Source organism: Helianthus annuus, chromosome 13, assembly GCF_002127325.2.
Source record: "Helianthus annuus cultivar XRQ/B chromosome 13, HanXRQr2.0-SUNRISE, whole genome shotgun sequence".
NCBI lineage: Eukaryota > Viridiplantae > Streptophyta > Magnoliopsida > Asterales > Asteraceae > Helianthus > Helianthus annuus.
In genome coordinates this window covers 15531454-15555771 of record NC_035445.2, presented here as the reverse complement: position 1 = coordinate 15555771, position 24318 = coordinate 15531454, and the positions used below count along the sequence as shown (strand labels likewise).

Here is a 24318-nt window from a genome sequence, read left to right as displayed (position 1 = left end):
GCATTGATGTTGAAGGTCCTGGCACGTGCTGCTTGCTATTGCTGCTGAGGCTACTGCTGCTGCTGGGGCTCTTGTTTCACAACCCTATTCGGGCACATGTTTGCAAAATGGTTAGGATCACCACATGCAAAGCAGACTCGAGCATTGACCGCGGGTGCTTGAGCTGCAGGTTGGCCTTGAGGGGCTGGGAGTAGAGCTTGGTGAGTGGCGGCTTGAACTGGGGCTTGACGGGGACCATAGTGACAGTTTGAAGTAAAATGACCATAGAGATTGCAGTGAGCGCAGAAACGACAGGCGATTCCCACCGGATGATGATACGAGCATGTAGGGCAGAGCGGGTGGGGACCTGTGTAAGCACGCTTCGCTGGCGGTGCAGTGGTCACTGGAGCTGGTCGGTCATGAGACTGTTGCTGAGCCGGTACGGCTTGTAGAGGGGCATCAGTTGTTGTGACAGCACAGTTCTTGTTGCTGGAGCTGTTGTTGTTGTGCTTCTTCTTGCGGCGTGATGACTTGGACGGCTGAGCAGTGGATTCGGTGGTTGGTGCAGTAGTAGCTTGATGCAGAGACTTGGATGGCTTATCCTAGAAACCAGCTTTTACTCGCTTGTCATTAATCTCGGCGGCAAGCAAGTAGGTCTCTTCAATTAATGATGTCTTGGCGGCATGAACAAAGTCGGCAACATAATCGGGTAGAGCTCGAATGTACTTCTTGATGGCCATGTCTGCGTCTTGACTTGATCGGGACAGATAATGCTAAGCTGCTTGAAGCGAGCAGTTAAAGCAGCGTTGTCTCCGTCCTTCTGCTTGATGTTCCAAAACTCGTCGTCCAGCTTTTGGCGTTCATGGGGAGGGCAGAATTCGTCCATCATGATGGCCTTCAGCTCTTCCCAAGTCAGCTCATAAGCTGCATCATTCCCGTGTTTGTTTGGTTCGGCCGTCCACCAGTCTAGAGCTCAGGACTGGAAAACGCCGGTTGCATTTAGGGTACGAAGATTTTCAGGACAGCCGCTTTGGCGCAGAGTGACTTCAACTGAATCAAACCATTGAAACATGGCGGTAGGGCCATCTTCTCCGGTGAACTCTTTGGGTCCGCATGCCTTAAACTGTTTGAAGCTGAAAACGGTCTTGTTGGCATCTTTAGGAGCATCGCTTCGCGATTCGTCAGACGATTTGCTGACGTTTTCATACACCTCGCTCACAGCTTTTGCCACTTGCTTGGCGATAATAGCAGCGAGACGCTTGTCTCTCTTCTCTTGGCGGGTAAGTGGGGTTCGGTGTCCGGATGTCGACATGGTCTACAACAGACATCATCGTAGGCCTCAAACACAACAAATCGAATCTCACCTCACACGTCTACTACTTACTAAAGCTCAGGAACATGTCGAAACACGTATCGCATAAACACATAAGCACATATTCACGTAGTCACAAAAGCACATAAGCACGTAGGACACGTAGAGCACAGAGACACATAAACATAGAAGCACATTCCTATTTAATCACATAGGCAGTCAGAATACAGAAACGTATCATTCAAGTTCGCGTGTTGTTCGTGTATATCGGTCGTGTATCGCATGTCGAGTGGCATAGTATAGTCGTATAGCGTGTCGAGTAGTATAGCATAATTGTAGCATAATATCGTCTAGATTTGCAGCGACTTGTTAGCGTCTTGAGATAGAATAGCAATATGAGTCGTGTGTGTTGATCGAAGTGATAGCAAAATCGAGCGAACACCAAAATTAAACACATAAGACATATAAACACACCTAAAACACATAAAATCGACGAATGATCAGAGTGACAACTGTCGACTCAAAAACACAAAAAAAAATCGGGAATTGGATTGTCTGCGGCTACTAGACATCGACTACCCAAAGCGATTCGACTATTCACATTAGACTTGTCGTCACTTTTCGACCTTCGGGATTGATGTGTGCAGAACGAACTATAAAATATCAACTAAATTAGACTCTCTAAACTAGACACGCAAGCTTTAAATTTATAACTAAGACTCTCTAAACCTAAACCACACAACCGGCAAGTGTACCGATCAATGTAGTATAACCTAGCAAGTCCGAGTATCGAACCCAATGACTCTATGTATTACGTAAACTAGACTCTGATAAGACAATGACGGACGCGACTAACTTGTTTAATTGTTTTTTTTTTGGGGGGGGGGTTACTGAAAACTATGGAAATCTATATTAACTACTAAAATAATGAAATTAGAACTAAGACACGAACGAAGAACGAAGTTTGTATTCAGATGAGATTAAAGACTACCTAGACTCAAATCCAGTTTGACTAGGAATGGACTTCTAATGGTATTAAAGTTGTATGGAGCCGGGATCGTAAGATACTAAACCTTAAGGTATTTCAATGCTAAGACTTCCCGACCCTTCTCAGGAAGAAACCTAGGAAATCCTACAAGGCTGTTGTGATTACCGACTGTTAGACTTCCTCTCAGTCCTCTAACGATTCCAAAAGTTCCCTAATATGACTATCTACCTCTCAGCGCGATAATCTAAGGCAATTCTAGGTTCTAACTTGGTTTACTAGACACAAATGCAATTAGGGAAATAAGATCGACTTCTCTCAAAACCTATCTTAGATATATATTACACTGCGACCTAATAACTAACTCGAGCCTCTCAGCGACAAGTTAAGTAGAACACTTGATTTTATTAAATTACCAAATATTACTTCTAAGGTTACTTACGCGTTTTCACCCTAAAGGATTAATGATCTATAACGTGATATAGACACTCACCTAAATCAAGAACCCTAATATAACCCTATTACGTGATAAAGACCGTCACCAAGGATCATATGAAGTAACAAGCAGTTATAAAACAATTGTCAAGTATGCATAAGCACCAAATCAGAAAATCTAGAACAATTTACTTTCAGAAATCAATCCATAAGCGAACAATAATAAACCATTAAAAATCCAAACTTATATCAAACATTCGTCTCGTCTAGGTAGTTATAACAGTTTAGCCAAGCATCTTAAATTGTGAAATCAAATCAAAGTAATTGAATAAAGAATTCATCATAACAAGTATCAAACAAGTAATCGACAAACAAGGGACTGGAAAACCCGATTGATCTTCGATTCTTCACTCTCAACCCGTACCGATGATTCCTTGCCTTCAAAAGCTCTGAAATAGCTCCAAAGTTGCTCTCCGAAAGCTCCAAAACTTAAATAATTCGTCAGTTAGGGTTTTTGATTATAATTCTTGGTTTTATAGCAAACCCTAATCGATCCACAAATCAGGCGCGTCATTCATACTAGTCGCGTAGCGCGACTAGTCTCCCCTTCTTGCTAGCGCTACGCGAGATCCCCAAAAGTCAGCAAAGTCAAAGCTACCTCAGTCGCGTAGCGCGACTGAGCATGTTTTCACCTTAGCGCTACGCGACTGAGCTTTTTTCACAGAATGTTTCCCTCTAAGCTCAGCTCCAACTTCCAAAAACTTCAAAATTATTCTAACACTTTTATACATTGATTCCGGAACTTGACATTTGACACTTTAGCTCGGTTTTGCTCCAATTTCAGCATTTTATGTATCAAGACCTGGAAAACGCAATGTAGATCAATAGCACGTAATTCTAAACTAAACTAAGCTAAAAAATAACGATAAAACGTACAAACTATACACGATAAAAGTATGTATTTTGCAATACATCAAATATCCCCACACTTACTCTGTTTTTCGTCCCCGAAAAAGAATTATGCAACGGAATCAGAGATAATTCATTACTTGGATTAAAAATTTATTTATATCTTATTAAAACCAAGACTTGCGTTAGCTGCGATTGCGAATATACTGATCCTTTTTAAACCCGAATCTAATCCTAAGCCCTTATCATGTGAATTTAATTTAAGTGCGGTCAATCCACCTAGGGCCTCACACTAGAATTTACGATCCATCTACTCCCACCTCAAGCTTGTAGGACTAAAAGAATGATCACTGGATCAATTCCTAACCGTTTTATATCAAAACCACGAGAGTAAACAATCAACTCTATTTTTTTCCTTTTTCCATTTTTTTTCTTTCTTTTTCTTGCTTGCTTTTTCTTTTTTCTTGAGACTAGACGATGCTTTCCCTTAACCCAGCGGTATTCCGACTGTAGAGTCGCTATCCCCAATCACAGATTACATAGGCTTCGGTACTTTTATTCGGCAAATCGATTTCACACATCCCAGAGGAAAACCGGCTGTAGAGTCGCTATCCCCAACTCTGAATACATAGGCCTGTGTTACTTTCATTTAGTTTCTAGCTCACCTTTATTCTTTTTTTTTTTTCATTTTTTCTCGCATGATCACAAACTCTAACAGTTTTAACTTATAACGGTGCCCCTTATACTATTATCGGCAGTTTTAATTTCCCGTATTTCCCAGGCGAAAACCCACTAGCGGACCGACAATTTAAGGTATATTAGATCAAAGGGACTTAAAACCAAACCCGGGCCTATCCACATATCCCTAACTAGACGCAAGTTCGATTTATTATCATCTCATATTATTATTATTCAATCCAAGCAATAAAACACCTTTTCTATCATTTTCCGCTTTAATTGCAAACTTCTTTTTTATTCGAAAGACATTTTCTGATTTTTTAATTTTTTTTTTCAATTTTTTCAATTTTGTAATTTTTTTGTATTTTTCAATAAAAAACTCGATTATTTACATGTATCCCATCCCCACACTTGAAAATTGCATTGTCCCTAATGCAAGAATGGAAATACGACTCGATAAACCTAAATACTAAAAAACCTAAAATACTAAACTAAAAACGAACTAACGACGAAAATAAAATAAAAAATAAAAACAACAACAACAAAAAGGGAAACGACTTAGCTGATATGTGAGACTGTCAAAGTGCCAGTCGTTTCCACATAAGCCCTCCAATTCGAAACACGCTCAGCAAACACTATCAAACCTCGGACACGCGAACGAAAGCGGCTAACATAATCACCTTCAAACAATGAACAAACTACCAACATACCATATATATATATATATATATATATCAAAATAGATGCATCAGTGTTCATCAAACCAACCCAACCAACCCAACCTGTTTAACGTGTATCAATATCAAATACAGACCAATCAATCAAGGATGAAAACAGCAATAAAGAAAAAATAAACATCAAAAGATATAATCATCAGCTGCTGCTCATCCGCCTGCTATCCATCCACTATCTCTAACCACTATCTGTCTCATGGCTGCTCGCCTCATAAACATGATAAATAGAACCAGAACCCGTCTGTGCACCCTGTCCCCTATGTAATAACTCAATCATACGCTCTAATCTGTCAAATCTCTGCTCCACATAGCCAGAGAATGACTCTAAGGTGAGGGGCTCTGGTAACGGGACTCTCCTCTCAGCCTGATGTACCGGCTGTACCGGTGTCTGTGGCGGCTGCTGTGCACCTGACGGTCCCGCCTCCTGCTGCGGCTCAACAACATCTACTGGCCCTCTCTGCGGTGGCTGAACAGGTGGGCCCTCTCTAACCGGCTCCCAACCATACGGTGCCTCCCACGACGCGATGCCTGCCTTCTGCAGGTCTTCTAACCCAAAAATCGCAGTCGTCGGGCCCCTACGCAAGAACTGAGGCTGATATATATCTAAAACCCCAAGATGTGATGCAATCCTAGTAATATAGGGGCCCATATCCAACCTAGCCCTATTGCCACCTCTCCTACCTCGACTAATCGAATCTACCAACACTGTGGCCAAATTAAACTCTCTCCTCTGCACCCGACACATCAAAATGAAAAGCTCAATCCAGTTAGCTTTATTCTCCCCAGACTTCCTCCCAACCAACGTCGTCGCCAACAACCTCAACACATACCTATATATCGGATTCCTAACCGTCGAAATCAGATTTGTCTGTCCAAACTCCCTATCCGAAATCGACTCCCAGAACGCCTTCAACTCCGCTCTTCCAACACTATACCTCCTATTTTCCGAATACGCACCCCTCAAACAGGTCGAGAACTCGGGTCTCCTAACCTCATCCTCAGTATATAACCCCGAAATAATCGCAAACCTAGGTACGTTCATCTCGTACACCTTCCTACCGAAACTGAACGACAACGCATTTTCCTGCTCAAACCTACCCTCCTTATGCATCCACGTGCTGTGGAATTCTAACACAAGCTCTACATACTGAGGGTCAATACAATGCATCGCCTCTATCAACCTCTCTCCTAACAACTCCCTAACCTCCTGCTCCGCACCTATCTCAGTCAACCACTCCCAATTTATCACCCTATGCTGAAGCAGTGCCGTACTCTTAAATTTTTTAAACTTATCCCACTCATACGTATCTTCTTCAAACTTAAGGATCGGATGGTTCGCTACCCTATTCATCAACTCATCCGGTATGAAATTGTATGATGTCGAGTATTCAATCTTCCTTAGTTTGGGATCATTCTCTGCGATCTGAATAATGGGCATTTTGGTAATCACCGGATCCTGTTCCGGTGCAGTCTGCCCCGCAGCCCTTTTTCGTGCCCGACCTGATCGTGAACTACTCACCATATCTGCAAAACAATTGATATTCAAGACAAAACAAGCAGATCATCAGGAATAACAAACTATTTTTGGATTTTTAAATTTTTTTGAATTTTTTTATTATTTTAATTTTTAATTTTTTTTTATGTACGAAATAATAATATAAAAATATACAGTCGAACGACGGCCGCGTAGCATTTCGTTCGCGGCCGTTATTCGATACAAGTGACTTTTTACGCATATCGGCTCGAAAACCGGATCGAACTTCGCCCGAATGGAGATTGAGTACGAGCGAAACGATCCGATGATCAAGCGATGTACATTGCGCAAACCGACACTGGACAAAACTCTAAGACGACTCGATAAACTAAAAACGACACTAAACAACACAAAACACGACACCTTGACGCAAATGACGCAACATACACTTCTACCCCCTCCCGGCACCTTGCTCGCCCTCGAGCAATCCCAAGTGCCGAGAATTACCTCAAAAACAAAGTGTGGAAGCAACGGACGCGGCGCACGTGATGATGATGAACAATTATGGTTTAATGTTAAAATTCGCGCGATCGCGTCCCCACACTTGTTCTGAACGACGCACATAATAATTTTTTTTCATTATAAACCTTTTCAAACAATCAGTTCGCGAAAATTTCGTTTGACGCGCAAAACTTCCCCCCTTATTTCTTGTTTACAGCTTAATGTCCGAGCAAAAACATCCCCCCCCCTTTATTGAATACACCACCCCTTCTCACTCCTCTCAAATCAAACCGACACTCAACTAAAGACCCAACCCAAGCCACCCGCACCCTCTAAACAATATGATACGACTGTCCCGTTAGAATGCTGACTGACCCGACACATGACGCACGACACATCAGACTAAAACTAAACAAAACTCGTGTAAAACAGATATTAGTACTGATTGACTCGATATCCGACATGTAACTGAATTACACTTAAACATGTAAACATACAGACTCGACTCTAACACAAGAGACAGAACTAACACAGATAATGGACTCGATGACTGACCCGACTCTAACCCGACTATTAGACAATCGAGAAATAAGAACAGAAGTCATACCTTTTTGACGACTCAAACCGAGAACACGATAAGGATCCCAACGATGGTCCGGTACGGTGGTGACAATGAACAGTGGCAGAGGTGTAAGTGGTAACCGGCAGTGGTGGAAGATGGTCAGAGGATGAGGTTGAAAATGGTGGGAGGTGATGATTGATGGTGGTTATCGGCGGAGAAAGGTGGAAGTGGTGTGGTGGATTCCGGTGGTGTAGAAGGTATCGGACAGTGTGTATGGTGGTAGGGAGTGGTGCAGAGGGTAGATATTGGTTAGGGTGAAAGTGGTGGGTGAATGGAGATGGCCGGATATGATAGTGGAGGGTTGGTGTTGTGATGGGTGGTGATTGACGGTGATTGGTGGCGGAGATGATGGTGGTTATCGGCGGAGGTATGGTGGTGGGTGATCGGCTGAGAAAGATGAGTTGGTATTGTGTTTTTGAATTTGGGGATAAAAATTAGGGTTTTAATTTTTTTTCTGATTGATTATGTCACTCGCGTAGTGCGAGTGATAATGATTAAGGCTTGGCGCTACGCGAGTGAAGAGGTCAAGTTGAAAGGTTCAAAGGTCCAAAAGGGTCAAAGGTTCAAAACTGGTTAGTGAACCCCATAGGTCTCGCGTAGCGCGAGTGATTGGGTGTATGCGTCGTGCTACGCTACTGGCGATTTTTCACAGAATGTTACGTGAAATTTCCACTTTCTTGCCTTAGAAAAATTTTGATGTTTTAACAACCCATTCCCAAATTATCCCAAAATATTTTCTAAGTATGGGACTTACCTGAAACCGCGTTTTCTTCAAATTTCCAGCTCCTCAAGGTACGTTTCCTGCAAAATTTCTCAAAAACACACAAGACGCAAACACAAAAACTACGAAAAACACAAGAAATAACGCAATTTACAAACGGTACAAACTCTACAAACGAAGCCTTACGCAATTACTGTTCGGCGAAGGTGGGTGGGTCCTCTAGAGGAATTTCTTCCTCTTCGGTAGAATCAATTGGACCTCCCCAGTAATGTTTCAAGTGATGGCCGTTCACCTTCCAAACTCCCTTATCTACTTCATCGTAAAGCTCAACCGTGCCGTACGGAAACACTTCTTTCACCACATACGGCCCACTCCATCTTGATTTCAACTTTCCGGCTATCAATTTCAACCTTGAATTAAACAAAAGCACTTTATCACCTACCTTGAACTCTTTCAACCTTCGCAATCTCCTATCATGCAATGCCTTTGTTTTCTCCTTTATACTCCAAGATCTTTCATATGCTGCATCTCGTAAAGCTTCCAATTCATGTATTTGAAAGAATCTCCTCCTTGCAGCTTCCTTAAGATCAATGTTCACAGTTTTCAAACCCCACAACGCTCTATGCTCTAATTCTACCGGAAGATGGCAAGCTTTGCCATACACAATCATGAAAGGCGTTGTACCTAACGGTGTTTTGTAGGCGGTACGGAAAGCCCACAAAGCATCATCGAGCTTTTCCGACCAATCCTTTCTGCTTTTTCCTACCGTTTTCTTTAAGATTCTCTTCACTCGGTTAGCATTCTCAACTTGACCACTAGTTTGAGGGTGATAAGCGGTTGAAAGGCGATGAGTGACACCGTAGCGTGCAAGTGCCTTTTCCATGGCAGAATTGCAAAAGTGTGTACCACGGTCACTTATTATGGCTTTAGGAACTCCGAAACGCGTGAAAAGCTTTTTAAGGAATCTCACTACCACTCGGGCATCATTGGTAGGTAAAGCTTGAGCTTCCACCCACTTTGAAACGTAATCAATGCCCACGAGGATGTACCTATTCCCACTCGATGAAGGAAAAGGTCCCATGAAATCAATGCCCCATACGTCGAATACTTCAAGAACCTGAATAGGGTTTTGAGGTATTTCATCCTTGGATGAGATGTTGCCGGTGCGTTGGCAACAATCGCAAGTCCTAACAAACTCTACGGCATCTTTCACTATTGACGGCCAATAAAAACCACTATCAAAAACTTTTTGTGCTGTCACATTCGCTCCGTGATGGCCTCCCGTTAACCCTTCATGCACGTGACTAATAATATTTAGACCATCCTCTCTCGAAACACACCGACGAAGGACTCTATCTCCTCCTATCCTAAACAAAAACGGGTCGTCCCAAATATACTTCCTAGCATCTCTAAGAAGTTTCTTCTTTTGTTGAAACGACAAACCCCTCACAATATCTCCGGTTGCTAAATAGTTCGCCAAATCCGAGAACCATGGCAAACCTTCTTCCTCGGCACTAACGAAATCTATGGTCTCGTGAGGAAAAGTATCTCCTATAGACTCCTCACGCACTTCCTCTCTCATTGGATCCTCTAAACGTGACAAATGATTGGCGGCCACGTTTTCCGCTCCCTTTTTATCTTTGATTTCGATGTCAAATTCGGAGAGCAAAAGAATCCATCAAATAAGACGTGGCTTTGCATCTTTCTTTTGGAACAGAAAACGCAAAGCGGCATGATCGGTGAATACGGTAGTTTTGGAAAGCACGAGATAAGAACGAAACTTGTCAAACGCAAACACTACGGCTAAGAGTTCCTTTTCAGTGGTGGTATAATTCTCTTGAGCATCATTGAGAGTTTTGCTCGAGTAGTAAATTGGATGAAAGTGTTTATCGATTCTTTGACCTAAGACCGCTCCTACGGCATAATCGCTTGCATCACACATGAGCTCGAAAGGCAAGCTCCAGTTAGGCGAAACGAGTATCGGGGCACTCACGAGTTTTTCTTTCAAGAAATCAAACGCCTTGATGCACTCTTCGTCAAAGACGAAAGGCACATCTTTCTCCAAAAGTCGGGTCATGGGGCGTGTGATTTTTGAGAAATCTTTGATGAAACGCCTATAAAAACCCGCATGACCTAGAAAACTTCTCACGGACTTGACACTAGTAGGTGGTGGCAATCTACTTATGGTATCTATCTTGGCCCTATCCACCTCTATCCCCTCTCTCGACACCTTATGTCCTAACACTATTCCCTCCGTCACCATGAAGTGACATTTCTCCCAATTCAACATGAGATTCGTTTCTATGCACCTCTTAAGCATCCTATCGAGATTAGAAAGACAATGATCGAAATTGGTACCATAAACCGAGAAGTCATCCATGAAGACCTCCATAGAAGTCTCAAGCATGTCTTGGAATATAGCAACCATGCACCTTTGGAAAGTAGCCGGAGCGTTGCATAACCCGAAAGGCATGCGGCGATACGCATAAGTGCCGTAAGGGTATGTGAACGTCGTTTTATCTTGATCCTCGGGAGCAATTGGGATCTGAAAATAACCCGAAAATCCATCGAGAAAACAATAGTATTGTTGTCCCGCTAAACGCTCCAACATTTGGTCAATGAAAGGTAGGGGAAAATGGTCTTTCCGGGTGGCGTCGTTCAACTTTCGGTAGTCCATGCATACGCGCCAACCGGTAACGGTACGGGAAGGGATTAACTCATTCTTTTCATTCATGATCACCGTCATCCCACCCTTCTTTGGGACGACTTGGGTCGGGCTCACCCATGGTGAATCGGAAATAGGGTAGATCACCCCGGCATCTAGCAATTTAAGCACTTCTTTCTTAACCACCTCTTGCATGTTCGGATTCAATCGCCTTTGAGGTTGCACCACCGGCTTATATTCCTCTTCCATAAGTATCCGGTGGGTACAATAGGCGGGGCTTATGCCCTTGATATCCGAAAGTCGTCATGCAATTGCTTCCCTATTCTCTTTCAACACATCTAACAACTTATCCTTCTCTCCCCCCTCTAACTCGGACGAAATAATTACCGGAAAATCGGACCCCTCACCCAAAGCGTACTCTAAATGGGACGGGAGGACCTTAAGTTCTAGTGGGGCGGGGCTCTCTACGGGTGTACTTTCACTCTCATCTCTCACTTCACTCAATTCTAACACTTCGGGAATCCACTCGTTCTCTTCTACCTTCTCACTCTCATTCACAACCTCTTCTACCTTCTCAACTACCTCGTCTATCCTACTCTCGACTAAATCGACCCCACTAATGTAGTCAAAGCAATGGTCAACACACGATAAGAATGATTCTATGAAGTAGACCGAATGACAAGGACTACTAAAATCATCGGACCCACTAGGGTGTGCCATGGAACGGGCAATCTCGAAAGTCACTTTTTCCTCACCGACTTGAAGTGTAATTTTCCCGTCGAAGACATCAATGATGGCCTTGGCGGTACACAAGAATGGGCGACCTAGAATGATGGGAACCTTTTCGTCGGCTTCCATATCAAGAACTACAAAGTCTACGGGAAAGATGAATTTATCCACTTTAACTAAGAGGTTTTCGATGATACCACGTGGATACTTCACTGACCTGTCGTCAAGAGACAAAGACATACGTGTAGGTGACAACTCTCCTAGACCTAGCCTCTCATACAAGGAATATGGCATTAAGTTAATACTTGCTCCTAAATCGGCTAGGGCCCTACACTCGGTATCACTCCCAAACAAGCACGGGATGGTGAAAAGACCCGGATCCGTCAACTTTTCCGGAACCTTGTTCAACACTACAGCTGAACATCCTCCACTAAGGGGGATGTTTGAAACCTCTCCTAACCTATCCTTACGTTTTAGAAGGTCCTTTAAAAATTTGGCATATTTAGGCATTGTTTGAAGGGCTTCTATGAAAGGAAGGTTTATCCTAAGCTGCTTGAAGATCTCTAAGAACTTCCCGTACTCTTTAGAATAGGTTTGGTTTCTAAGACGAGATGGGAAAGGAGCACGGGAAAGATCAACAGTGGGTGGTGGAACGACTTGCGTGGGTTTCTTACCTAAACTCTTCTCACTTGGAAGCCCCCCGGTTTGTGCGGTACTTGCTGGGGTTAACCTAGATTGCACTTTACCGGGTGCTTCCATTTGGATCTCTTCATCCACAATATCTCCATCTTCATCAACTACCTTCTCCTCAACAACTCTCGGGTTCTATAAGGTCTTGCCACTACGGGTGGTAATGGCTTTGGCTTGGGCATTAGGGTTAGGTTTTGTATTACCCGCGAACTGACCGGGCAACCTCTCTTCTAGCTTCCTAGATATATCCCCTACAACTCTTGAAAGGTCTTGGAATGAGGCTTGATGATTTTTAAGCAAAAGGTCATGTTCGCTTAAGGTCTTTTGGGTAGTTTGGTCTCTAACAATTAGTTGACTCATCATGGACTCCATTCGTTCTAGACTACCTCCTAGGTCATAACTTGAACCTTGACCTGTTTGACCCTGGTTATTTGACCCCCCATCTTTGACCTGCCCATTGAACCCTTTGTTGAACTGCCCACTTGAACCCCCACCAAATAGTGAATTTTGGCCCCTATTAGGGTTTTGAGCCATTTGAAAGCCAGGGGGTCCATTTGGACGAAAAGTATTATTATTATTGAAGTTATTATTATTATTTCTCCAACCCGACCCCAAGGGATTAGTGGGACCTGAACCGCTAAATTGGCCTCTACCGAACCCTCCTCCTAGGTAATCACACTGTTCCTCACCAACTAGCAAAGGACACGCATTCGTATCGTGTCCACCTCGGCAAAACTCACATTTATCTATCTTAGCTTGAATTTCGTTGAGTTGCTTATTCATGTTTTGCAAGAAAGAGGCTAGACCAGGATCCACGGTGACGTGGTTCACCCCTTGGGCGGGTGTGCTGGTAGTGGTATTAGAATTACCACCTTGATACCTCTGATCGGAACGTGACTGAGATTGAGACTGAGCAAATGCCTCGAACCTCTCTAAGCACTCAGGAACTGTAAGAATACCCATCATATGCCCCCCTGCATTCGTATCAAACCTATCCCTAGTTTCTTGGGTGAGTCCATTGTAGAACTTCTCACATAAGGCCCAATCGGAAAGACCGTGTTGGGAGCAACGAGCACAAAGGTTTTGAAACCTTTCCCAAGCAAAGTAGTAAGGCTCGTCGGGCCCCATGCGAAAAGAGTGGATCTCGTCTCTGAGTCGTGAAGCTTTTGCGGGCGGGAAGTACTTGTTCAGAAAGGCTTGACGAAGCCCCGCCCATGTGGTAAAAGTACCGGCTGGTTGAGAATCCAACCAAGTAGCTGCACGACCGGCTAATGAGAACGGGAACAGTTGTAGGTAGGTAGCATCGTTTGGTGCACCTTGAAGGCTAAAGGTCGCTAGCATCCTAGAGAAACGGTTGATGTGGGCCGGGGCATCCTCATCGTCTCGGCCATGGAATTGGATACTATTGGTTATGGCCTGCATGGCATAAGATGGAATCTGCCATGAGTGGTCGTTGACTATGGGTGGGATGGTGATGGGTGAAGCAAGGCCGGTGAAATTCTGGGTGGCCTCCTGATGGACGGTTTGCCTAGCGTTGGCCATGTGTTCGAAATTCTCTGGTTCACTAGAGGAACTAAAGGTGGGACTATCGGGTGGGGTGTTCTTGGGTGTTTTGTTTGGTGAAGGTGGTGGAACGGGAATTAGGAATTCTATGAGGAGTGGGAAAGATGATGATGATGATGTACTAACTTCAGACGACGATTGCTTAACTGGTGGTGGTGGTGGTCCGTGCGAGCGTAGATGTGGCATCCACTACTAGCAAAAACCTGCACACAAGAAAAGCAAACTAAATTACTACGACTCAAGATGAAAAGAAAAAGACACAAAAACAAAGTAAACACGTAGCACGTATTTGTCAAGAAAATCTATCAAAGTAAATGAACGCAATTACCAAGAGTCCCCGGCAACGGCGCCAAAAACTTGATGTGTGCAGAACGAACTATAAAATATCAACTAAATTAGACTCTCTAAACTAGACACGCAAGCTTTAAATTTATAACTAAGACTCTCTAAACCTAAACCACACAACCGGCAAGTGTACCGATCAATGTAGTATACCCTAGCAAGTCCGAGTATCGAACCCAATGACTCTATGTATTACGTAAACTAGACTCTGATAAGACAATGACGGACGTGACTAACTTGTTTAATTGTTTTGGGGGGGGGGGGTTACTGAAAACTATGGAAATCTATATTAACTACTAAAATAATGAAATTAGAACTAAGACACGAATGAAGAACGAAGTTTGTATTCAGATGAGATTAAAGACTACCTAGACTCAAATCCAGTTTGACTAGGAATGGACTTCTAATGGTATTAAAGTTGTATGGAGCCGGGATCGTAAGATACTAAACCTTAAGGTATTTCAATGCTAAGATTTCCCGACCCTTCTCAGGAAGAAACCTAGGAAATCCTACAAGGCTGTTGTGATTACCGACTGTTAGACTTCCTCTCAGTCCTCTAACGATTCCAAAAGTTCCCTAATATGACTATCTACCTCTCAGCGCGATAATCTAAGGCAATTCTAGGTTCTAACTTGGTTTACTAGACACAAATGCAATTAGGGAAATAAGATCGACTTCTCTCAAAACCTATCTTAGATATATATTACACTGCGACCTAATAACTAGCTCGAGCCTCTCAGCGACAAGTTAAGCAGAACACTTGATTTTATTAAATTACCAAATATTACTTCTAAGGTTACTTACGCGTTTTCACCCTAAAGGACTAATGATCTATAACGTGATATAGACACTCACCTAAATCAAGAACCCTAATATAACCCTATTACGTGATAAAGACCGTCACCAAGGATCATATGAAGTAACAAGCAGTTATAAAACAATTGTCAAGTATGCATAAGCACCAAATCAGAAAATCTAGAACAATTTACTTTCAGAAATCAATCCATAAGCGAACAATAATAAACCATTAAAAATCCAAACTTATATCAAACATTCATCTCGTCTAGGTAGTTATAACAGTTTAGCCAAGCATCTTAAATTGTGAAATCAAATCAAAGTAATTGAATAAAGAATTCATCATAACAAGTATCAAACAAGTAATCGACAAACAAGGGACTGGAAAACCCGATTGATCTTCGATTCTTCACTCTCAACCCGTACCGATGATTCCTTGCCTTCAAAAGCTCCGAAATAGCTCCAAAGTTGCTCTCCGAAAGCTCCAAAACTTTAACAATTCGTCAGTTAGGGTTTTTGATTATAATTCTTGGTTTTATAGCAAACCCTAATCGATCCACAAATCAGGCGCGTCATTCATACCAGTCGCGTAGCGCGACTGGTCTCCCCTTCTTGCTAGCGCTACGCGAGATCCCCAAAAGTCAGCAAAGTCAAAGCTACCTCAGTCGCGTAGCGCGACTGAGCATGTTTTCACCTTAGCGCTACGCGACTGAGCTTTTTTCACAGAATGTTTCCCTCTAAGCTCAGCTCCAACTTCCAAAAACTTCAAAATTATTCTAACACTTTTATACATTGATTCCGGAACTTGACATTTGACACTTTAGCTCGGTTTTGCTCCAATTTCAGCATTTTATGTATCAAGACCTGGAAAACGCAATGTAGATCAATAGCACGTAATTCTAAACTAAACTAAGCTAAAAAATAACGATAAAACGTACAAACTATACACGATAAAAGTATGTATTTTGCAATACATCAGTGATCGCGTAGGGATCGCGTTTCTGCCTCGATTCTTGGGCATTCGACACGCACTCCCTAGGTCATACTCATGAGTTCAGGTCGTTGGAGTCCGTCGAGGCTTTGATGACATAAATAAAATCCGGAACAAGCTGTCAAGGTTAGGGTTTCACCCCTAGCTTAGCAGCTTCTTCCTTGTTTTTGTAAAATATGAGGAGATTATTGTAACAATTCTCATTAAAATCCATAATTAGGATGATAATTAGATAATAAGAAAACCCTAATTGAGACACCCAAGTAATTCTGCACTAACCCTAAAATTTCCAGAACAATCGGAATTAGGATCAGGGCCCCTAAAACTCAGGGGGGGATTAAACCCTATTGATAATTATCTTAAAAATGTGTTGTACAGATTGAATTTCGATTTTTAGATGATTCATGCAGGCTAGTCCCGTTTCCAGCTAGTCTACGTAATTAAACTGCACCTTTTACGGACCGTAAAGGGAAAAGCCATACGGTCCGTAAGCCTGTCCAAAAATCACTATAAATAGCAGACATTGGCACTTGCCTTCTGTTGTTAATTTGACGCATAAATTCTGTGTAGACGTCAAGTTATAAGCAGAAACAGTTCAAAAACACACTTAGTATCGAATTGCTGCCACAAAACAGGGTAATCACTCGATCGCTATTACGATTCATTTTCCGACTGATCAATATATCCAATGAATGTTTAAGTGCCGCCCACATCAGGGTGATACTTTGTCGTTCGTCGTTAAATCGATGGATGTTTAAGTATCGCACTTTGTCGTTCGTTGTGAGAATTTGATCTCGTGAGTTATCGTAACTGCTGTATTGATTACTAACCCGGTTTTGTGTGCATTATTATTAAATTAGGTTAACAAGGCTAAATCCATATTCTGCCCGTGTTAAATCTGCAATGTGAGTCATTCTCTTTTTATCAACTGTTTTACAATACTCCAAATTATTTTCAGAATTATAATTACAGTGATTAAGTTTATGTAATCACCAAATTACAGCCAGTATGTGGGGTATTGTGCACATTACTACTGTTTTAATCACATTAGGTGGGCGAACCTAAAATTAAGTGATATACGTCATTCATTGGGGCAGCCAACGGTGATATGACCACAGTCACAGATACGGTCGAGTGACAAATACTGTGGGTAGTTGGTTGATATCTGAAACATATGTAAAAACTCTTAATACTGTAAATTATAATAAATGTGTCGTTTTCAGTAAACTGAATGATTCACTCAGTATTTCCCCGCTGACAAAACCTTTTTCAAACATATTTCAAGTGATCTATTGTAATTCAGGAAAAGTGCTGGGAAGCAGTGCAGGCTTAAAGTAGTGGCTCATTATAAAATAAAGAAATATGTTTTGTAAAAATAAAGATTTCTCATTGAAACCATGTTATTGTAAATTACCGGGGTTTTATCCCGAATTGTGAAATAAAATAATCAGGAAAAGTTTTTAGCTTTAAAACGATCCTGACAATAATAAACTTCCGCTGCTAAATAAAAATCACATAATTAAATATCACGGGATTTCTGTCCCGCGGCTCCTGAAACGGGTCAAACCGGGTCGGGGGCCGTGACAATTATTCATCAAAATATGGATTTCACTCCTGATTTGGTATAATTCTCCTCGTTGGTTCTGAAAAATTAATGAAGAAATCATTGATGAATTGATAAAATCAGCATTGATTAAGTAATTTAGTCGAGAGTTTGCGGTTTTAATACCTATTCCTGACTAAATCGCTTGATCTTATTTGAAAATTCGAGTGCAGTGATAGCGAAGAGTAACAGGATATAGCACAAAAGCTTGGTCTGTTGGTTCCTAACTATAGTCTAGGTCTCTAAGACAGCGACCCGGACTAGGTCGTGTCTAGCCTAATCCTATAGTTATGGCTCTGATACCAATCTGTCACACCCCAACCGATGGCGGAATCATCGGGGCATGGCACTGAGCGAAACAGACTGTCCAGAAGTTTCCACAACAACTATTAATACTATTCAGTTAAATGATACGTCCCATACCGTATCCCAAATAATACAATAAATTATTACAGATAACAACCAGTCAAGTAATTCTGTTCCGACAACTCAGATTTAAATAAAATAAAATAAATATTGTTTCTGCTTCTAAAGACCCCTAGATTGGCTGCTACAGACAACTATTTATTGGGGGCTCTAGACGCTTTATTCTAGCCTCGCTTCCCTAGCAAGAATGCATCTTAAACACCTGTCACATACGTTAAAATAAAGTCAATACATAAAATGTAAAGGTGAGCATACAAGGTTGATAATAGCATATAGAGTTTGAATAGTTTACGCATAACTACCACGTACACAGAGGAAAACGAAGCATGTTAATTATCGACATGGAACTATTGATACCAACGACTGCGGGTTGACTGTCCGAGACAGTTCGCAATACATGATTAACACCGTAATCCATGCAAGTAATTGTCCTTAACAACCCCCGTGTGAACGGGTGCTGAGTCCAAACTATAGTACTACGTCGTTAAGGCAGATAGACAGCATTCCACGTGTAAACATAACAACAAGCATTCATTTAGTCACATAATACATGCATATCGGTTAGCGTATAAAATAACTGAGTAGTGTGATCGATTGTAGTTTTGATAAGTAACGTATGTAACACCCAAAAGTGCTAAAGCAAAAAAGGGTTCGAGTATACTCACAGCGATTGATTGATGGATTGAAGGGAGCGCTTGGGAGTAGGGTTAGCCTGAATAGTTCGATAGCATAACGATGAGTAACACGTAAAATGGAAACAAGTGATGATGGGTCGAACAGCCTGGTCGATCGAACTGTTGGTTCGATCGAACGGGTTATTCGTTCGGTTGGACAGTCCGTTCGGACAGCCTGTTCGATCGGCCGGTAGGCTTGATCGGCTGGACTGTTCGAGTGGATTGTTTCTTCCTTTGAGTAGGATGTTTTTGTGTATGATGGTTTGACCTTTTGAAGTTTTCGTTGTAGTATTTGAGAACACTGAAGTGTTCTTACCTTTCAGGTCGATCGATCGAATGGCAGGTTCGATCGGCCGGCTTAACCGATCGGTTAGACACTTCGATAGTGAGTCCTCAGCTGGATGTCACCTGACCGGACAGCATGTTCGATCGGGTGGCACTCCAATACGTCGTACGAGTTGAAAATCGATTAAGTGTTGAAGCATAGTATCTCATGATCCGATGAGTAATGTTATCAAACAGCTCGTTCGATCGAACATCACCTCGTTCAATACTATACTTCATAAAATTGTCAAAGTCTGGAGCCACTTGTTAGCCGATCGGCTGGCCTGGTCGATCGGCTGACATGTCCGATCGGTTGGGCTGTTCGTTCGAACAGCCTGTTCGATTAGTCAGCATCCTGACCTTGTCGGCTTGTTCATCTAACACTTGGTTGTTCTGATTGTTTAACGTTATTTCGAGGTATTTTGACAGCGAGCTGAACCATGACACTTTCGTTCTTACTTGTTTCCTCTGCTCGGACAAGAATCACCCAAGTCCGGCTGGTGAACGGTTCGGAACGGTAGTTTAACGTTTAACCCGAAGTCGGTGAACCTCGTAGATAGAATCCGAATCTTGAACCACACAACCATTAGAATGATTAGTGGGTTGACTCAAGCTCCTTTCTACCGGTTTGAAGGCATTGACTGTAAAAGAGTTGAAAGAAAGTTGAAAGTCATTCTTTCAATCCTTCACATCACGAAAATGTTTAGATCCGTGATAGATCTTAGTTTGTTTATGTGGAAATCGGCTAGATCCAAGTGATTCTTGGTGGATTGAGGCCAAAACATGATGTTCTTGAAGAACACCATGATGACATCATCCTAGAATGCTTAGATCTTGATGATTTCACGGTTAGAAATCAAGATTTGAAAGATAGAAAGGTGTAGGAGCATGTTTTGATCAAGAAAGTACAAGATTTAGGATGAAAACTTACCGAAATCAGAAGAAATCTGAGAAAAGAAGGGGAGCACGAGCTAGTCGGTCAGAGAGTTTCCAAAAGTGGAAAGAATGACAATGACAGGCCTATTTATAGGCTTCCAAAAGGGGAAAGGGCTGGCCGATCGGCCAGGCATCCCGATCGGACAACCTGCTCGATCGAACAGCCTGTTCGATCGGCTAGGCTGTTCGATCGGCTAGGAGCCTGATCGATCCACAGCCTGTTTCGGGTGTTCGGTGCGACGATTTCTGATATTCGATTTCGATTGAAGACGATACGTATACGATAGAGTTTCCTATTCAAATTACTTTTAATCCCAACCACTATATCTACATACAAGCATCTATATTCCATATTCGATTTCGATTTCGATTGAGTTTCGAGTTTCGATTCGATTGATCACCACACATAACATAAAGTAAACACGCACAATTAACACATAAGGCACACACACACACGTATAATAACACTAATATCGCATAATTCGAGTTTGAGTTCGATTCGATGATTCGATTAGCTTGATTATTGATTGATTAACTTTATCGCATTGTTACTTCCTACTATTCCCAGTCGTAAATCATTTTGCGTCGGTTAAACATTCGATTACTTCGATTCTTTTGATAGACAACACTTACTCCACATAATACAAAACATAAATAGACTATTTACAGTCAAAGAAGTCAAACTTGACTTGGACTTTGACTTTGACATTCGAAAACACGGGGTGTTACATTGGAGTCTCCAATGGAGCCTCCATCTTGCGGGGGCGTATCAAGGATACCAAATATATCTCCTCCAATTAATACGGCTTTATCTCCTCCACAATCTTCTCCTTCCAAATCACAGCTTTACCTCCTCCATTAATAGTCAACGTAACTGTTGTAGAAGAGCTTTATCTCCTCCATTATTAGTCAACTTAACTGTTGTAGAAGAGCATGAGTTGCTCCTGTGAATACTCCTTTGCTTTGTATATATATTGTACCTCTTACATTGTATTAGACACAACTTTCATAATACAAAAATACACAGCATTGTTCCCTATTCTATAAAAATCATATCCAGTCTTCAAAAAACTAGTTGGAACACCTTATTTTTTTGGTTTGTTGAATGGATTCATTCGGGTAAATTCAAAGTTTCAAACTATACATTGAGGGACTTGAAAGTTGAAAACGAGTCAAACAAAGAAAGGTGGAGCGGGTCCGGCGGATTTTATTTGGAGGAATTTATGAAAATATGCGATCGCCAACCATGTTTTCGAATTTGTCACGCTCATGCGTCCGTGGAAGGACCTCTGAGCATGGGATGCGTCAGCGTATCATGTTGAAGAGTCCATGTAGCAAGCATCTGACACGTGTCCCACAGACCACTCCCGTGCGTTGGCGGACCACTCCCGTGCGTCGGCAGACCATTCCCGTGCGTCGGCAGACCACTCCCGATTTGGAAGAGTCACTGATGCTTCGGAAGTGGTCCGCGGACGCACGGGAGTGGTCCGCCGACGCATGGGAGTGGTCTGTCGGACATGGACGCATCAACATAATATGAGGACTCTTCCAAAGCTCAGTGGTCCTTCCAAGGACACAGGAGGGTGACAAAATTGAAAACCCTCTTGGTCAACCAACAATTTCGTAATTTTCCTTTTTCTTGAAAGATTTCACTAAAGACCTCTAAACAGGTTAAAATGCACTCACAAAGTGAAAGATTTCACTAAAGACCTCTGAACATGTTAAAATAACGGATTCATAAAGAGTCTGAAAGTATAAAAGTAATGGATTTCGCTAAGTTAACCAAGCCGGTTAAAATAACGAAATTTCGTTATTTGGAGTTGCGTTATTTTGTATTAACGATGCACATTGATTTGTAACCAAAAAGATGTTACCATACTTTTCTGGTAATTGATAAATATAGTTGTGGAGGAAGACTAATTGATAAGAAATGTGGTAATATAATGCTAGAAACGAATGAAAGTGATTCGTGTAAAAAATATGCTTAAAATCCCTTAACGGGTCAAAATAAGCATATGAGCGAAAATGGATTTAAAATACTTATGAAATCCGTGATTTTAACTTAATAAGATAGACAATACTGAACTTGTGAAGTTCATAAGGAATTAGGATCAAACAAACATGTTTGCTTGATAAATACATGAACGGGTCAAAAGTTCATAACTTCATTTTTAAGCCGAAGGCTTAAAAGTCTAAAATTTTGTTAATCTGGAGGTCGGATGTTAACTCCATATGGTGGAGAATTAAATTACAATCACGTAGGAAGAAGCGTGAGTCAAATCAGATAAAAAATGAGCAAGTTATGCTCGTTTTCGTAACATAAGGTTTGGCTGGAAATGTGCAGGTTTTTAAACAAAACCTGCTGGAAAAAAGGGACTTGTTGTGCCACGCGATAGCAACCGAAGTCACCGTCGCGACACGCGAGAGCCCTCGTGGCCCGCAAAAGCTAAGGTCTCCTCTGTCGCGCCCCGCGACAAATCCCCAGACCTGGAGAAAACTTTGTTAACTGCTTGTGTGTTAAATTGTTAGCGTTTTGAGGTAGTCAATGTCTAGTAGCCGCAGACAATCTATTACCCCGATTTTTATGTGCTTTATATGTAATTACCTGTTTGTGTGTTAAATTGTTAGCGTTTTGAGGTACCTTGGGTTTTGATCTAACGCCTTTTGATTCCGCAAATCACACAACACACTACACATCGCTAACAAGTCGTTGCAATTCTAGACGATACTATAATACGATATACGCTATACTATACTCGACATGCTATACGATTATACGAAACTACTCGATGTGCCATATACGAACGACACGCGAACTTGGAAGGATAGGTTTCTATATTCTGACAGCCTCTGTGACTGAATGCGTATGTGCTTCTATGTTTCTGTGATTCTGTGCTTCTGTGTTTCTGTGATCTACGTGCCTACGTGCTTATGTGCTTCTGTGACTACGTGAATCTGTGGTTATGTGCCTATGTGTTTATGTGATTTACGCTTTATCGTGTTCCTGAGCTTTAGTAAGTAGTAGACGTGTGAGGTGAGATCCGATTTGTTGTGTCTGAGACCTACGACGATGTCTGTTGCAGACCATGTCGTCGTCTGGATCCCGACACCATCTGACCCGCCAAGAGAAGAGGGACAAGCGTCTCGCTACTCTCATCGCCAAGAGTGTGGCAAAAGCTGTAAGCAATGCATATGAAAACGCTAGCAAGTTGTCTGAAGAGTCGCGAACCAACGCTCCCAAAGATGCTAGCAAGACTGGTTTCAGCTTCAAACAATTTAAAGCATGCGGACCCAAGGAATTCACCAGAGAAGATGGCCCTACCGCCATGTTTCAATGGTTCAATTCAGTTGAAGTCACTCTGCGCCAAAGCGGTTGTCCAGAGAATCTCCGCACCCTCAATGCTACCGGCGTCTTCCAGTCCCGAGCTCTAGACTGGTGGACGGCCGAACGAAACAAGCGCAAAAATGATGCAGCTTATGAGTTGACTTGGGAGGAGTTAAAGGCAATTATGATGGACGAATTTTGCCCTCCCCATGAACGCCAAAAGCTGGAGGACGAGTTTTGGAACATCAAGCAGAAGGACGGAGACAACGCTGCTTTAACCGCACGCTTTAAGCAGCTCAGCATCATATGTCCCGATCAGGTCAAGACTCCAGACATGGCCATCAAGAAGTATATTCGAGCTCTACCCGATTGTGTAGCCGACTTTGTTCACGCCGCCAAGACATCGTCAATTGAGGAGACCTACTTGCTTGCCGCCGAGATCAATGACAAGCGAGTAAAGTCGGGTTTCTGGGATAAGCCATCCAAGTCTCTGCACCAAGCCATCGCCACGTCAACCGTCGACACCACTACTGCTCAACCCTCCAAGTCGTCAAGAAGAAGGAAGAAGCACAACAACAACAACAGCTCCAGCAACAAGAACTGTGCTTTGACAACAACTGCTGCCCCTCTGCAAGCCGTACCGGCTCAGCAGCAGTCACACCACCGACAAGCTCCAGTGATCAATGCGCCGCCAGCTAAGCGCGCTTACACAGGTCCCCACCCGCTCTGCCCGACATGCTTATACCATCATCCGATGGGAATCGCCTGTCGTTTCTGCACCCACTGCAACCTCTACGGCCATTTCACTGCGAACTGTCGCTATGGTCCCCGTCAAGCCCCAGTTCAAGCCGCCGCTCATCAAGCTCTACTTCCAGCCCCTCAAGGCCAACCTGCAGCTCAAGCAC

The 24318-nt window shown here is 42.5% G+C and overlaps 1 protein-coding gene across 1 annotated transcript; it reads right to left on the bottom strand.

Annotated features, from left to right (window-relative positions):
• Positions 1-12569: 12569 nt before the first annotated feature.
• On the bottom strand, positions 12570-13976 carry LOC110900558. Its single transcript, XM_022147443.1, has one exon. The coding sequence runs from the start codon at positions 13974-13976 to the stop codon at positions 12570-12572; it is 1407 nt and encodes a 468-aa protein (XP_022003135.1).
• Positions 13977-24318: the final 10342 nt, after the last annotated feature.

What these genes read in the sequence shown, in the direction of transcription:
- LOC110900558 (XM_022147443.1), bottom strand. Translation starts at nt 13,976, where the DNA reads ATGGCCAACGCTAGGCAAACCGTCCATCAGGAGGCCACCCAGAATTTC.